The sequence below is a fragment of the Trichomonas vaginalis genome, chromosome V, assembly GCF_026262505.1.
Source record: "Trichomonas vaginalis G3 chromosome V, whole genome shotgun sequence".
In the NCBI taxonomy this organism is placed as follows: Eukaryota; Parabasalia; order Trichomonadida; family Trichomonadidae; genus Trichomonas; species Trichomonas vaginalis.
The window spans coordinates 31486822-31500592 of NC_067207.1; the positions used below are offsets into that span (position 1 = coordinate 31486822).

Sequence of the window (13771 nt, forward strand, 5' to 3'; positions counted from 1 at the left end):
CAGAGCTAAACGTTTATATTTTGGTCAATACTCTCTCACACTTACTGACAAATATATTGTTATCACTGATGGAAATACTGAGAAATACATAACATGGAAGGACTATGAAAAGTTTGACCCTATTTTAACTCCATGTACTATGCCGTTTATAAAGGACGGTGAAATTATTGAAAAAGATAATACAACCGTATATAGGTCTGTTTATGAAGCATTAGAATATATGTTGAATCATAACCCAAAAAGATTTGACCCAAGCACTACACCATGTGCAATGCCTTTTATTAAGGACGGTGAAATCGTAAGAGTTCCGGATTCAACGGTTTACACAGCTGTTCAAAACAGTTTACAAAACATTTTAGCGAATATCTTTAATTCAGAAACTACAGAAATAAAATTACCATATATAACAGATGCTAAAGAAATTAAATCAAAAACGACAACATTATTTACGTCACTTAATGATTTAATGACTTATATCATTAATATTCCTGCACCAACTACAGCATTTGATCCAAACTCGACGGTTTGCAGTGTACCTTTCATAAATGACAGTTCATTAATTACTTTAAGGGATTCGACAGTAAATGAATCATTAAAGGCGTCATTAATGAAAATCATTGATTTTAATTCATTCACGAATACATATAATTCATTCATTAATGTTTCATATGGTTCTAAAGAAGGTGAGCCAAAAACTATTGATAAAGCGGTGTATGAAATAAAAGCATCAACGACGAAATTGAATTCGTTAACTTTTGACGGTGATAGTTTCGTTAATGACATAACATCGGGGAAAACAATTTTAACGAAAGAATACTTAAAATCTCATGTTAGTGAGTTCGTTGAAATTGAAAAAGAAGGTGGAATTAAGTTCGATCCACTGAATTTCATTTTCAGCTTAGCGAATGCGGGTGTTAGTTTCGCTGAATGGACAACTATACAGAGTGAAATAAATGCAATATGGACGTTTTTGGGGTCAAAAGCGGGAATGGGTGAGCTTGTAAATGCTGCAAGAACATTAGGTGAAACAGGAAATTTTGTAGATGGTTTTAAAAGACTTGTTTCAAATGTTTTAACAAACACAAAGAAATTATTTAGATATACTGTACATAACGGACGGATTTTCGAACAGGTAGCAACAAACCCTCCGGTTATGGCTGCGTTGATGATGGTTAGAGATATAAAACCACGTAACGACGGGAACGAAGAACATGAACAACAGGATACTGGTCGGGTTATTCGAGACATTAAAAACGTGTATCCTGAAGTTATTGATTTATTTAGAGGAGTTAATGATTCAATTTCAAAACATTCTATAACCCTCGATGAAGAGAATAAATTAACAGATTATATATTCGTCATTATTGCAGAACTAATGAAGAGAATAAATGAAAAAGGAATTGGTGATATCATTAATGTCAGCGATGTAATGATGAAAAGAAATTTTGACTCATTATTTACAAAACCGAAAACAGAATATAGTCTTTATGACGTAATTACCGAATTAATGAAAAAGATTAATGATAATAAGAGTTCTGGCGGAAGAGTTGAATTAGAAGTGAATGATGTTAATGAGAAATTAGCCGAAAAAGCAGACAAAAATGAGCTTTTAGCTCTGAGTGATAAAGTCAAGAACCACGTTCATTATATAAGTTCAGACGAACAGATTATAACGGACTACCATGGATATTTAACACGAAGTGATGAAGTGAAGACGGAAGACCCCAATGAAAGAAGATATAAATACATTCGTGCTAAAGGTTATGACATAAGCTGTACTGTACAGTATGACACGGGTAAAGCACCAGAAGCATTTAGTTATAACGATGAAATTTATGCCTCTACTTTCTCTGTTAAAGGTGTATTAGTTGAACCAAGATTTACTTTGAGAGTTAAGTCAAAAATAACGTTTGAAGATGCTATTAAAAGTAAAGCTGACAAAGTTGAACTCGAAGCAATGAACAAAGTTTTGAAATCTCATAAACACAATATCTCCGATATAAATGAACTTCAAGCTACATTAGACAGTAAAGCCGACAAGAACCATACACATAAATCCTTCACTACTGTTAGAGCAGACGACATAATATTGAACTATGATTTGGGTTCAAGTGCACCTTTAGAGAATCCAAGTACAAGCGTAAAAGATACACTAAACTCCTTAAATAGTAAATGTATGAACATTGAAGGTCATGTGAGAAACTTTGAAACACATGAACTACCAGCAATGTTAGATAAAAAAGCAGATAAAGAACATACACATAAATCCTTCACTACTGTTAGAGCAGACGACATAATATTGAACTATGATTTGGGTTCAAGTGCACCTTTAGAGAATCCAAGTACAAGCGTAAAAGATACACTAAACTCCTTAAATAGTAAATGTATGAACATTGAAGGTCATGTGAGAAACTTTGAAACACATGAACTACCAGCAATGTTAGATAAAAAAGCAGATAAAGAACATACACATAAATCCTTCACTACTGTTAGAGCAGACGACATAATATTGAACTATGATTTGGGTTCAAGTGCACCTTTAGAGAATCCGAGTACAAGTGTAAAAGATACTCTTAACAATTTAGATAACAGTTGCAGGAATATCGAAGGTCATGCCAGAAACTTTGAAGCATATGAACTACCAGCAATGTTAGATAAGAAAGCAGACAAAACAGAGCTTCAAACATTAAAGACTGAAATACTTCAAACATTATATCCTGTTGGTTCTATTTATACGTCAATGAACTCAACAAATCCAGAAACAGTTTTAGGTTTTGGTACGTGGAAGCAGATTGTAGATAAATTCTTATACTGTGCTAGATATTCAAAGCAAACAGGAGGTTCGAAGAAAATTAAAGAAGCAAACCTTCCACCGCACACTCATACAGGAACTACAAACACAACAGGTAGTCATTCACATTCAATAACAAAAAGAGGTTATACAAATCTTGCAGCAGGTTCGGATAGACAGGGAATGCATAGATATGATATTTCAAGTGACCCAGTAGATTCAAGCGCAGGTATTTTCTGTGGAACCGCAGGAAATCATTCACACACTTTCACAACAAATCCAACAGGCTCGGGTGCAGATTATATGCCACCATTTGTGACTAGATTCGCATGGTACCGCGTTCAATGAACGCGCTTGAGCCTAGAATAAAATCTTTAACTTTACATAAATGAGCTTGAAAGAAGTATTCGAACAACATCCATGGAGGTCATTTAAGAAGTTCAATGAAGCTGCAAAGAGTTGGGGATTTACTAGCAGAGCTGAAGTGAAAAGGTTCTTTGACAAAAATGTTGTACATCAAACAAAAATAAACCCTTACGACTACGTTTTACCAATTTACTCCAACACTCCTGACGCATACCAATTTGACACTCTCATTCAAAGCAGAAAAGGAGGACATAAACCATTCCTCATCTTCATTAATGTTAACACTCGTAAAGCATATGCACATCCAATGAAAAATAAAGGAACTCGTGAAGTGTTAAGAGTTTTACAAAAGTTTGTAGCAGAACATAGCCCAAGTACTTTAACATCAGACCAAGACAGTGCATACCTCAGCAATGAAATCACAGATTTTCTCATTAAGCATAACATAACTCACTACACTACTGAAGACCATAACCATAACATACTCGGCATCATAAACCGCTTCATAAGAACGCTCAGAGATTTAAACCAAGAGCGAGACTTTACCGAAGAAACAATGAAACATTTTCTCGAAGTATATAATTCCTCAACACACTCTACAACAGGACATACACCAAATTCAATGACACAACAACAAGAAGAAAAGTATATACAAAAGAAACAAAGCCAAACACAAAATATCAGAAATTCAACACAATTTACCCTCATTCCTGGTACAAAAGTTCGTGTAGTTCTTGACGACAAGCCGTTGACAAAGAAACGTTTAAGGTTAAGTCGAAATTATTATATAGTAGATTCAACGCAAGGTAATGGATATCTTATAAAAGCTGCTGACGACTCCATTGCATTTTACCCTCGACATAAATTAGTCGAAAGTAGTAATGGCAAACTTGCTGAAACCATTGACGAAGCAAAGCGAGGAGTGGTTATTGAAATACTTGGCTATAACATAAACGACGACACTTATAAAGTAAGATATGAAGGAGGCGTTGAAGATGTTATACCATCTAAGAACTTGAGAGAGTCAAAGCCAACACATCTGGGACCATTCGAGCGGGAGTACTGGAAAGACAAAAATAAGCCAGAAAGAATAAGAAAATTCTTCTAAACTTTTTCATTAGATGTAAATCAGACATGAATGAGAACAGTCATGATATCATTAATGGTACCATTTATTTTTGTCATAAATTTACACCAAAAATATATTTTAGGTGAAGAGGTGAGATCTCACCCGTTTTTTCACCTCTTTTTTCACCCTCGCCGCTTAGCGGCTCAGATTGCTTTAGCTTTCTCGTGAATTTTCATGAATTTCCTTAAGATAGAAAAATAAAGTTAGTTTTATTTTTATTTATTTTTTTATTTTGTATAAAAGATATGATTTCAACAATCGGCACAACAACAATTCAAGCCACGAACGGCGGGACTCTGTCCACAACTACAGCACCAAACTCGTTAGTCATGAATCCTACGTCAATGTTGGTAGAGATGAAAAGCTTTATTCCTTCTTCATATACTTTTGAAACAGAAATCCAGAAGATAAAGCAAAAACTTTTAACAAGTAATTTAGACTGTAGTGCGAAAAATGAAACAAATGAACAGTATCTTTATGAAATGGAGGACCTCATCGACCATTTGCCTAAACTACCTGAAATTCAGCAGCAAAAACTAACTATTCCTGAATTCGACGAAATTGAAGTCAAAGCAACTGACTCAGTAGAAATTAAGAAATTCATACGTAAAGTAAATTATGAATTCCTTGGTTTTCATTGCAACCATAAAGTTATGGACAAAGATTGCGACATGGTTTATAAAAATATTTCTGACCTTTACAAATCCGAAGAATTTAAGACATACGATAACTTTGTTTCATTAGTTGCAAAATGTGTATGGCAGATAAGAGATAAAGATAGAAGAGGTAAGGTATGGAATGAACAGATAAAACCAGCAGCTTTTGAGTTAAAGAAAACCATTGACGCCTTAGTTGTTCTAGCTGGTTTTATTTCAATGTATAACGCAAAAACGATGCCGCAATGTTCAAAATGTAAAGCAGCAATAAGAAAATATAACTACTCAGTCAAAGAGATAGAAAGAATGCGAAACGACTATGCAGACTTAAAGAAAGAAGCAGAAAAGCCAGCAGAAGATAAAATGGATATGTTGACATTTTAATAATAAAAACTATCCAACAGCAGAAGATTTCCTTCTGTCTCTGACGTCAAGAAGAAATATAAAGAAACCTTCGGCATTGTTAAAACTTTTGATGTACTAAAAGAAGAAATAGAAGCTACGAAATTGTTTAGGATTTCAAATATACATCGTACAATTCATGTAAAACGCTTGTGAAAAATTAGGTGAAAAAACAGGTGAAAAAACAGGTGAGATCTCACCTCTTCACCTCAACATTATTTTTATTGAATTCAGCACAAAAATAATGAATTTCATTAGTTATTTTGTATGACAAGTAAGTAATGACAAACATTGAGTTTGAAACAGTTTAGAAAGATAGACAATGACACCAAAGTGGTTAGAATTGGTGATTTAAACGTAAGATACTCAAAGAAATACAACAAATATTCTTTGTCAGACATTATATCTCCATCTGGAAAGAAAAAAACGACTGGGTTAGAAATGCTTCAACTCAGAAAATTTTGACAAGAAATCCTGAGCTTATGATATCAGTAGCATTTCATGGAACAAGAGCTATCTTATAGACAAAAGTCTTATACCAATAGTTTTGTTATGGTTAGACCCAGTTGTTGGATATAACTTCATAACATATGGTTCATTCGATACGGAACGTTGCAGTGAAGGCTTACTTTACATCGTTCAGAAACCGAAGGACTTCAACACAAAAAGATATAAGATAGGAAGGACATATAATATAACTCAAAGATATGACAGTACAGTCAATAGAGTCAAGGTTGTGTTTGTTAATGATATGAGAGCTGCTGAAACAGAACTGCTTGAAGTTTTTGAGAAAATGTATGGTGCTCCCACGAAAGGTAAAGAAACGTTTGAAGTAGATGAGATAGATAAAGCTATAAAATTATTTGACGAAGTTGCTGAAAAATACATGTAGAGCGTTTATTTTTGGTCTTTTGTGAAAGTCAGAAAATAAAGTTAGTTTTATTTTTATTTATTTTTTTATTTTGTATGTAAAGACAGTAATGTCAACATCAGAGAACACAACAACAGTTATAGTCCATGAAGCTATAAATGAAGAATACGAGTACATACAGTATAACAAACAGTTACGTCTCATTCGTTCAGTCAAAGATGACATGTACCAAATGCAGAGTATAATGAATGCTCTTCGTTCTACAAAGCAAGCATATCATTGGTTTGAAAACCAACAGACAAAAGAACTTTTAGAAGAATTTCCTCATATGATTGCTTCCCTCGGAAAACCGAGAGAAGAGATTCCGTACGAAAATCGCAAGAATTTGGCTCCTGGTTTGAAAGGTTATTATGTTCATAGACTTTTAGTAAATGCTGTAGCAATGTGGGCTTCACCTCGTTATGCTTGTTATATTTTCATGATGTTAGATGAACTATATAAAGCAGAACGTGGAGAGATGGAAAAGAAACTTCAAGCAAAAGATGAAGTCATTGAATCCAAAGACAAAAGCATACAGAAAAGAATACCGCGTTCAGTACCAAAAGGAAAGGAAAAGAGTTATAAGTATATGATATATACCGAAGAGTTGGAGAAAGAAGAAGATAAAGATATGGTTATGTTGCATTTAGTCAGAAGAAACAACAAGAGTTTTTATGACTTAGCTAAAATATATAAATCTGACAGAAACTGGTTCTATCGTGAAAACTTACCGATTTCAATGACACCGAATGAACAAATAAAGGAAATTGTCAAAAATACTCTTCCTCAAACACACTATGACATCAAAGGTTGCATAATACTTACATTCAAAGAAGACTTAACATTACTGAAGGAAAAAATAACAGAATATTTCGATAACTTCAAAGAGGAAGAATAAAAAAATCTAAGCTAATTTTATTTTTTTTATAAAATTTTATCTCATATGAAAGAACATGAATTTAGAATATTCGGAACTCATGACAGAAGAAGAGAACGAACAACATGTAAAAGATTATGCAAAATTTCTGAAGACATACAAAGCATTTAAACAATATCTAAATGCTTCTAAAGATTATGCAAAATTTCTGAAGGTATATAAAGCTTATGAAAAAGCGTATGAAAAGTTTATACATTGGGGAATTGTTGTAAAATATCGATATGAAGACTAACCAAAAATATATTTTTGCTTAAATAGCTTCAGGGTCTATTTCTTCAACCATTTCACTTCCTTCGTCAATGTCAATAGAAGCTTCTTCAACCTTTGGTAAGAATTTCTGTATAACATCTTTGTTCGTTATTGTCTTCAGAGATGAAGGATAATATTTCACATTTGTTTCACCCTTCTTATATTCTTTCTGTTCGGAAAGATTTAAAGCAATACTGAAGAAGTCAATATTAGAGTTCTTTATAACAGTATAATGAGTATCTTTGACATTCACGAAGAAACTCTTTTGTTTCAAAACTACTGCTAACTCTTGTGAAGTATAACGTTTGCGGTCAATGACGATAGCTAATGGTCTGACATACTGACCAAACTTAGATTCTTTCACAAACTTCTTGTTAAAGATAACATTAACATTTGAAGCATTATTGAACTCATTCTTGATGGCAGTAGCGAGAGCATTGTATGAAAAGAACTTGCAATCTTGCATGTGTTTCATTAAAATAAAAATATTAAATTATTTTGAAAAATAACTTAAAAAAATCTAATCTAATTTTTTCAAAAAATATTTTTTTTATTTCCTACTAAAGATGTATCGGAAGTTGTCTAAGTTAGAACACTCGGAAATAAAACAACTTCTTACAGAAGCTAATATAGATGTTACAAAGCATTACGCAACAAACAAAAAAGCACTCGCTGACTTCATTAAAGACTACAATGGTGAAATAACTTATGATAGAATTCATGAGTTCATAAAGCCGCAACGCGGCGAGGACGAAGTCCATGCAAGAGCATTTCCTTTAAATGACGTTGCTATTGACTTATATCATAGACGTTCAGTACCTCATGAAGTAAGAAGAGAAATGTTTGACATAACAAATGCAAACGTTGGTGAAACAAGAAGAAGAGACGACACACTGAAACAACAGAGAAGAGAGATGTTTAAGAGCGCTATAGAACAAGTTCGCAAAGCTAACGATGTCATTCGTTCCATTGACGACAAACCAAAAGAAGGTGAGAGATGGTTAAAGAAAGATGAAGAGAATAGGAAGAGAAATGTGAAGTCAGGCAATAGACTCATTGACTTTAACATCGAAGCTTTAGATGAACCAAACAGAGACTACTTACACAAACATTTCGGTAAGGTTTTCATGAGACTCTTAGAGAAAATTAAAATAAACTCACAACAGAGATGGATGGTATGTTATAAACTTGGTGGAAAGTATGAATGTTCTACGTTAAACCTCAATAATATTGGAACATTACTACATCAGCTCTTGAAGGAGAACTTTATATCAGAGATAGAAGCAAATGCTGCAGGTATTGTTGAAATGCACTATGACTTCTTCTTGACAAACATAAAGAATCTTACCGAAATAAAGATGTATGATTTAACAGAATATGAAGGCTTAACGATGTCAGATGTAAAGAAAGGCAAACCAAAAAAGAGACCATATAGAGATGAAAGCACACTGACAAATGACCAGAAAGCCATTTTGGAAGCTCTTAAGCAAACAGGAAACCCAGCACTTATAGAAAGCTTTTGGAAAGATAATGGTGAAAAGAAGTTTTATAAGAAGAGAAGCGGTCAGTTCTGGAAGTATCTTTGCACATTACCTATAAATCTTGAGCGCTACCAAATCTTCAATGAATTGAACAAAAGAACTGCAGCACTTATGACAGAAGACAATTGTTTCGTTTATGCTTGCATTCAGGCTGGAGTAGATGGAGAGACTATTGACCACATGAGAGAAGTCATTCGTGTTAGAGACTTTCCTCAAAGTAAAGTACAAGAAATTTCTGACGCAACAGGTATAGCATTTAATGTTACCATTGGTTATTTCAATGACTCAAGACATAATGAAATAAAGAGATACATACCAAAAGAATGTGAAACTGTTAGAACTATTGACTTACTTCTTGTTGAAGACCACTACATGCTAAACGAAAGATTACCAATGACAACATATTTCGTCGAAATTACAAAGAAATTCTCAAAGCTTGTGGTGGAATGAACATTGAGAAACAAATGAAGATTTATACAAAGAGAGAAGATAAATATGTAGTTCGTTATGATAGAAAACACCGTTATGGGATGTTATGAAAACATTGTGGGAGTGCAAATATTTCGAACCTATTTCTTATGGAGAACTTTTCACATATACGACTGACTTATATAAACAGAACCTTGCACCATTTAAAGACTTGTCATATGCTCCAAAGTATTGTGTACAACTGAAGAAGAAAGCCGAGTCAAAAGAAGTAAATAAAAATAAGTGCAAGTTCATTCCTGAGCACGTTTTCTTTGCTGACTTTGAGTGCAGTAGCCGATGGCTTTCATAAAGCTTTTAACATATGTTACGACAGTGAAGATGGTTCAGTGAGTGAAAGCATTTGGGGTCAGAACTGTGCAACAGAATTTTTGGAACGACTTCCTGACAAGAGTTTAATATATTTCCATAACCTCAGTTATGATATAAACTTCATCTTAAGACACATGACAGAAGTGAAAGGAACTCCCATCATTAAAGGTTCACGAACAATGCAAATAACTGGCTTATATAAAGGAAGGGCAATTATTATAAAAGACTCTTACAGTGTTATAAATAAGAAGCTTAAACTATTTCCTGCTATGTTTAACTTACAAACAGGACCGAAAGAAGTATTTCCATACAACTACTACAGCAGTGTTTTGTTAGCAAATGACAACAGAACTGGTGTCATTTCTGAAGCATGTAAGTTTATCCGGGATGCAGATACATTCATGAAAAACATAGATTCCATCAAAGGTTGCAGAATAGATGAGAACCACTTCGACTTAGAAAAGTATAGCACATTTTATTGGCAAACAAGATGTAAGAATTTTAAGAGAAGGTTTTGTTAAGTTCCGCAATGACATATTGAAAGAATTTGATTTAAACGTTTATGACTACGTTAGTATTTGTTCAATTGCTAACAAATTATTTGAGAACAGAGTGTACTTCCCGAATGGAAATTTATATGACCTCTCAAATAAACCAAGAGAATTTATTTCACGCTGTATTCAAGGTGGAAGATGTATGCTGTCAGATAACATTAAACAAAAGAGCGAAAAGAAACTCATTGCTGACTTCGACGCTGTTTCATTATATCCATCAGCTATAGCAAGACTTTATACTTTAGAAGGTATTCCAAAGGTTATGAAGAAAGAAATGTTAAGCACAGAGTATCTCATGAGACATTTATTCGATGACGACCAAAAGGAACCCATTGGTGAAAAGTTTATGTCTGGCTTCTTTGTTCTCATTAAGATAACAGAGATTGGAATACATAGACACTTTCCTTTAATAGTTTGTGACCCTGAACTAAATCCAGAACTTAACGTTCCCAGAAGTTCAAACACTTGCTGTTTAATGTATGTTGACCATATAACATTACAAGACCTCATAAAATATCAAGGTGTCAAATGTGAAGTGTTGCAAGGATATATTACGATGAAACAGAGATATTAGAATAAGAGATGAAGTAAAGAAGTTGTTTGAGTTAAGGTTAAAGTATAAGAAAGAAGGAAATCCTTTGCAAGAAAATATAAAGCTCATTCTGAACAGTATTTATGGCAAAACTATTCTATCTCCTATTGAGTCAAAAATAACCATAGTAAATGACAAAGATGCTATAAGATATGCCATCAGAAACTACAACCATATAGTGAAGTTCGAAGGTTTGGATGGTTCAGATAAAACTATTTTCAAGCTAACGAAAAGCATTTGCAGACACTTTAACTTCTGTCCACTTGGTGTTAACATTCTGTCTATGTCGAAGAGAATAATGTGTGAAGTATTCTGTAGCTGCTGAGGACTTAGGAATGGACATCTTTTATAGCGATACGGACAGTATGCATCTCTACAATGAAGATATCCCTCGTTTAGCTGAAGAGTTTGAGAAACGTTATGGAAGAGTTCTCATTGGTAAAAACCTTGGTCAATTTCATAGCGACTTTGCAGAAATACACCTGGAAAACAAAGTTTAGCATACAAGTCAATATTTTGTGGAAAGAAGACTTACATAGACTTACTCACGAATGATTTAAATGAAGTTGCATTTCACTGCAGAATGAAAGGCGTGAAGCAAGATGTTATTGCTTTAACCGCTAATGAAATGTTTCCTGACTCTGTTCAGTGTTTCTATGATGAAGATAAAGGTTTAATGGTTCCGCAAGGAACATATGACAAAGACTCTGAGTTCAGTTTAATGAAACTTTACAAAGCACTTTATGACGGTCAAGAGATTGGATTTGACTTATGTAAGTCATGTCAACCTTGCTTTGAAGAGAAGTTTAACTTCTCAATAACGACTAAAACAAGCTTTATTCGTAAGTTGAAGTTCTGAGGTCATTTATTTTTGTCAGCAATGATGTCATTCGTGATAAAAATAAGCCGCTAGCGGCAAGGGCGAAGCCCATGTGGTCATTTACAATACTGCGATGGTAGAGTTTAAGAGTTGTGCTTCAATGTAGAGACAGTCCTTATGGTCTGGAGGTAAGAACACCGGGCAGTTATGGTCATGAGTGGAGAACATGTCTATCCAAAACTCACGATTGAAGCCAGTTAATTTATAGTATTTAGGATTTGGCAGTGGTGTAGTTCTTGTATGACCAATGAACTCATTTTCAACTCCCTTACTTAAGTTTGAATATAATATAGCTTGCTTTCTATCCCAAATGCCTGGAAATCTAATTTCGGAAAAATCATTTTTCCTCGGAAGCATTGCATCATAATTGAAAACATTCTTGAAATCATCACTTGGTTCAGAGATTTGAAATCTTATACGTAATGGATTTTCTTTCTTTTTAGCGACTTCATTGAATGGTGAGAATACAATGAATTGACAGTCATGTGTTCCATCTTCATTTGGTACAAACTCGTAATGAAAAGCTATTAATCTTTCTACAATTCCTTCTTCTTTCAGTTGTGCAAGAAACTCACGTAAAGGCTGTAAAGTTTGTACTTCAATGTTAAACTTCTTTTGAAAATTTTCGTAAAATGTAATTATACAGTCTTCTAACGTTGTATCGTCTTTAAAGTATTTGTATATGTGAATGTTTTGGGCGCTTAAAGACTGTTCGTCATTTTCTATCTCGACTTGAAGTATAAAGTCAACCTTTCTGAAAGCACGTGTTATATACATAGATGTTATGCCAATGTACTTCTCTTCATTTATGTTCACAATCCAGTCTGTTGGAAACTTAAACGTTACTCTGTTCCCCTTTATTTTGACGTCAGTGTTTTCACTACTGAACGCAACAGATAAAGGTATTTGTCTATACATTTAGTTCGGATAAAAATAAACCATTTACTCTTTCTTTGCTTTTGCTTCTTCTCTAGCTTTTGTTTCAGCTTCTTCTCTAGCTTTCTTCGCCAGCAAACGTGGGTTCTTTTGTCTTCCAGCAGCTAATGCAGCAAGTTGTTTTTCACTAAGTTTTCTCTTTGGTCTCTCTGGCTTTTGTTCTTGTTTTTGTTCCTTCAGTTCGGATAAAATTTGCTCACGAATTTCTTTCTTCAATGCTTCAACATCTATGACCCCTTGGGTCTTGTCCGTAGGGTTTGTCTGAGTCATTTGACTGCAGATAAAAAACAAAATTAAAACTTTAACCGATGTAAAATGAGCTTGTCAAAATCAGAGCGAGAGTCTATTATATTAAATGACGCAAGAGGAATACAACATCCTTTCTATTACGTAAGTCAGAGTAAAGATGGTAAAATATATGTAAGAAAAAGAAAGGTTCCATTAGCGAATGCAGAAAGCGACAACATTAAGGTGTATGGCAAGGGTGAAGTCCACGAAGCCCATATAAAACCTTCTGTTCAAACTGAGCCACCAATAGAACCAGAAGAAAAGAAGCCAGATGTACTTTCAATAACGAACCAAGAGCTTATTGCAAAGTTCGTGAATTTCATTGAAAAACAAACCGAGTCAAAGAATCCTGACCCACCAGTGAAAGAAGTTGAGACAAAAGAGAATGTACAGTTCATTGAAAATGTCAAGAAACAACTTCCACCACGAATGCCAAGAAGAAGAGTGAGAATAATGAAGTAAATAGATATTTTTATCTGAAGTAAATACATGCAGAACGAACAGCTAAACGAATTTACTCCAGCAGAGCATATTCATCAGATTCGCTCATATTTCAATATCATAGACAATGCAGTTCAAATTGGTGACACTAATAGAAAATATTCTGACGCAAAGATTCCATCACAACCTGGAACTGCTAAAGATAACACATGGGTAACATTCAATCTCTCACCTCCTGGTGAAAATATGTTGGACCTTTACAATACATTCATTACGTATAAAATGGAAGGTCAATTTATTG

General features: G+C 33.9%; 9 protein-coding genes across 9 annotated transcripts, besides 1 other annotated feature; 7 read left to right on the forward strand and 2 right to left on the reverse strand.

The window, feature by feature from the left end:
• Window positions 1–13771: part of a mobile genetic element that runs on past both edges of the window.
• On the forward strand, window positions 221–1288 carry TVAGG3_0437690 (uncharacterized protein; the record flags this gene model as incomplete). Its single annotated transcript, XM_051234089.1, has 1 exon — window positions 221–1288. A coding segment is annotated over one exon (1068 nt), but the record flags the coding sequence as incomplete, so codon positions are not given.
• On the forward strand, window positions 1508–2719 carry TVAGG3_0437700 (keratin-associated protein family; the record flags this gene model as incomplete). Its single annotated transcript, XM_051234090.1, has 1 exon — window positions 1508–2719. A coding segment is annotated over one exon (1212 nt), but the record flags the coding sequence as incomplete, so codon positions are not given.
• Window positions 3714–4265, forward strand: TVAGG3_0437710 (integrase core domain containing protein family; the record flags this gene model as incomplete). Its single annotated transcript, XM_051234091.1, has 1 exon — window positions 3714–4265. One exon carries the CDS (start codon window positions 3714–3716, stop codon window positions 4263–4265), a length of 552 nt encoding a protein of 183 aa, XP_051103821.1.
• On the forward strand, window positions 4532–5230 carry TVAGG3_0437720 (organellar and viral DNA polymerase type B; the record flags this gene model as incomplete). Its single annotated transcript, XM_051234092.1, has 1 exon — window positions 4532–5230. A coding segment is annotated over one exon (699 nt), but the record flags the coding sequence as incomplete, so codon positions are not given.
• Window positions 6325–6977, forward strand: TVAGG3_0437730 (KilA, N-terminal/APSES-type HTH, DNA-binding family; the record flags this gene model as incomplete). The annotated part of the gene is made up of 1 exon (XM_051234093.1): window positions 6325–6977. A coding segment is annotated over one exon (653 nt), but the record flags the coding sequence as incomplete, so codon positions are not given.
• TVAGG3_0437740 (uncharacterized protein) lies at window positions 7442–7915 on the reverse strand (the record flags this gene model as incomplete). The annotated part of the gene is made up of 1 exon (XM_051234094.1): window positions 7442–7915. The coding sequence occupies one exon, from the start codon at window positions 7913–7915 to the stop codon at window positions 7442–7444; it is 474 nt and encodes a 157-aa protein (XP_051103824.1).
• TVAGG3_0437750 (organellar and viral DNA polymerase type B) lies at window positions 8007–8561 on the forward strand (the record flags this gene model as incomplete). The annotated part of the gene is made up of 1 exon (XM_051234095.1): window positions 8007–8561. A coding segment is annotated over one exon (555 nt), but the record flags the coding sequence as incomplete, so codon positions are not given.
• On the reverse strand, window positions 11866–12723 carry TVAGG3_0437760 (uncharacterized protein; the record flags this gene model as incomplete). The annotated part of the gene is made up of 1 exon (XM_051234096.1): window positions 11866–12723. The coding sequence occupies one exon, from the start codon at window positions 12721–12723 to the stop codon at window positions 11866–11868; it is 858 nt and encodes a 285-aa protein (XP_051103826.1).
• On the forward strand, window positions 13057–13491 carry TVAGG3_0437770 (uncharacterized protein; the record flags this gene model as incomplete). Its single annotated transcript, XM_051234097.1, has 1 exon — window positions 13057–13491. One exon carries the CDS (start codon window positions 13057–13059, stop codon window positions 13489–13491), a length of 435 nt encoding a protein of 144 aa, XP_051103827.1.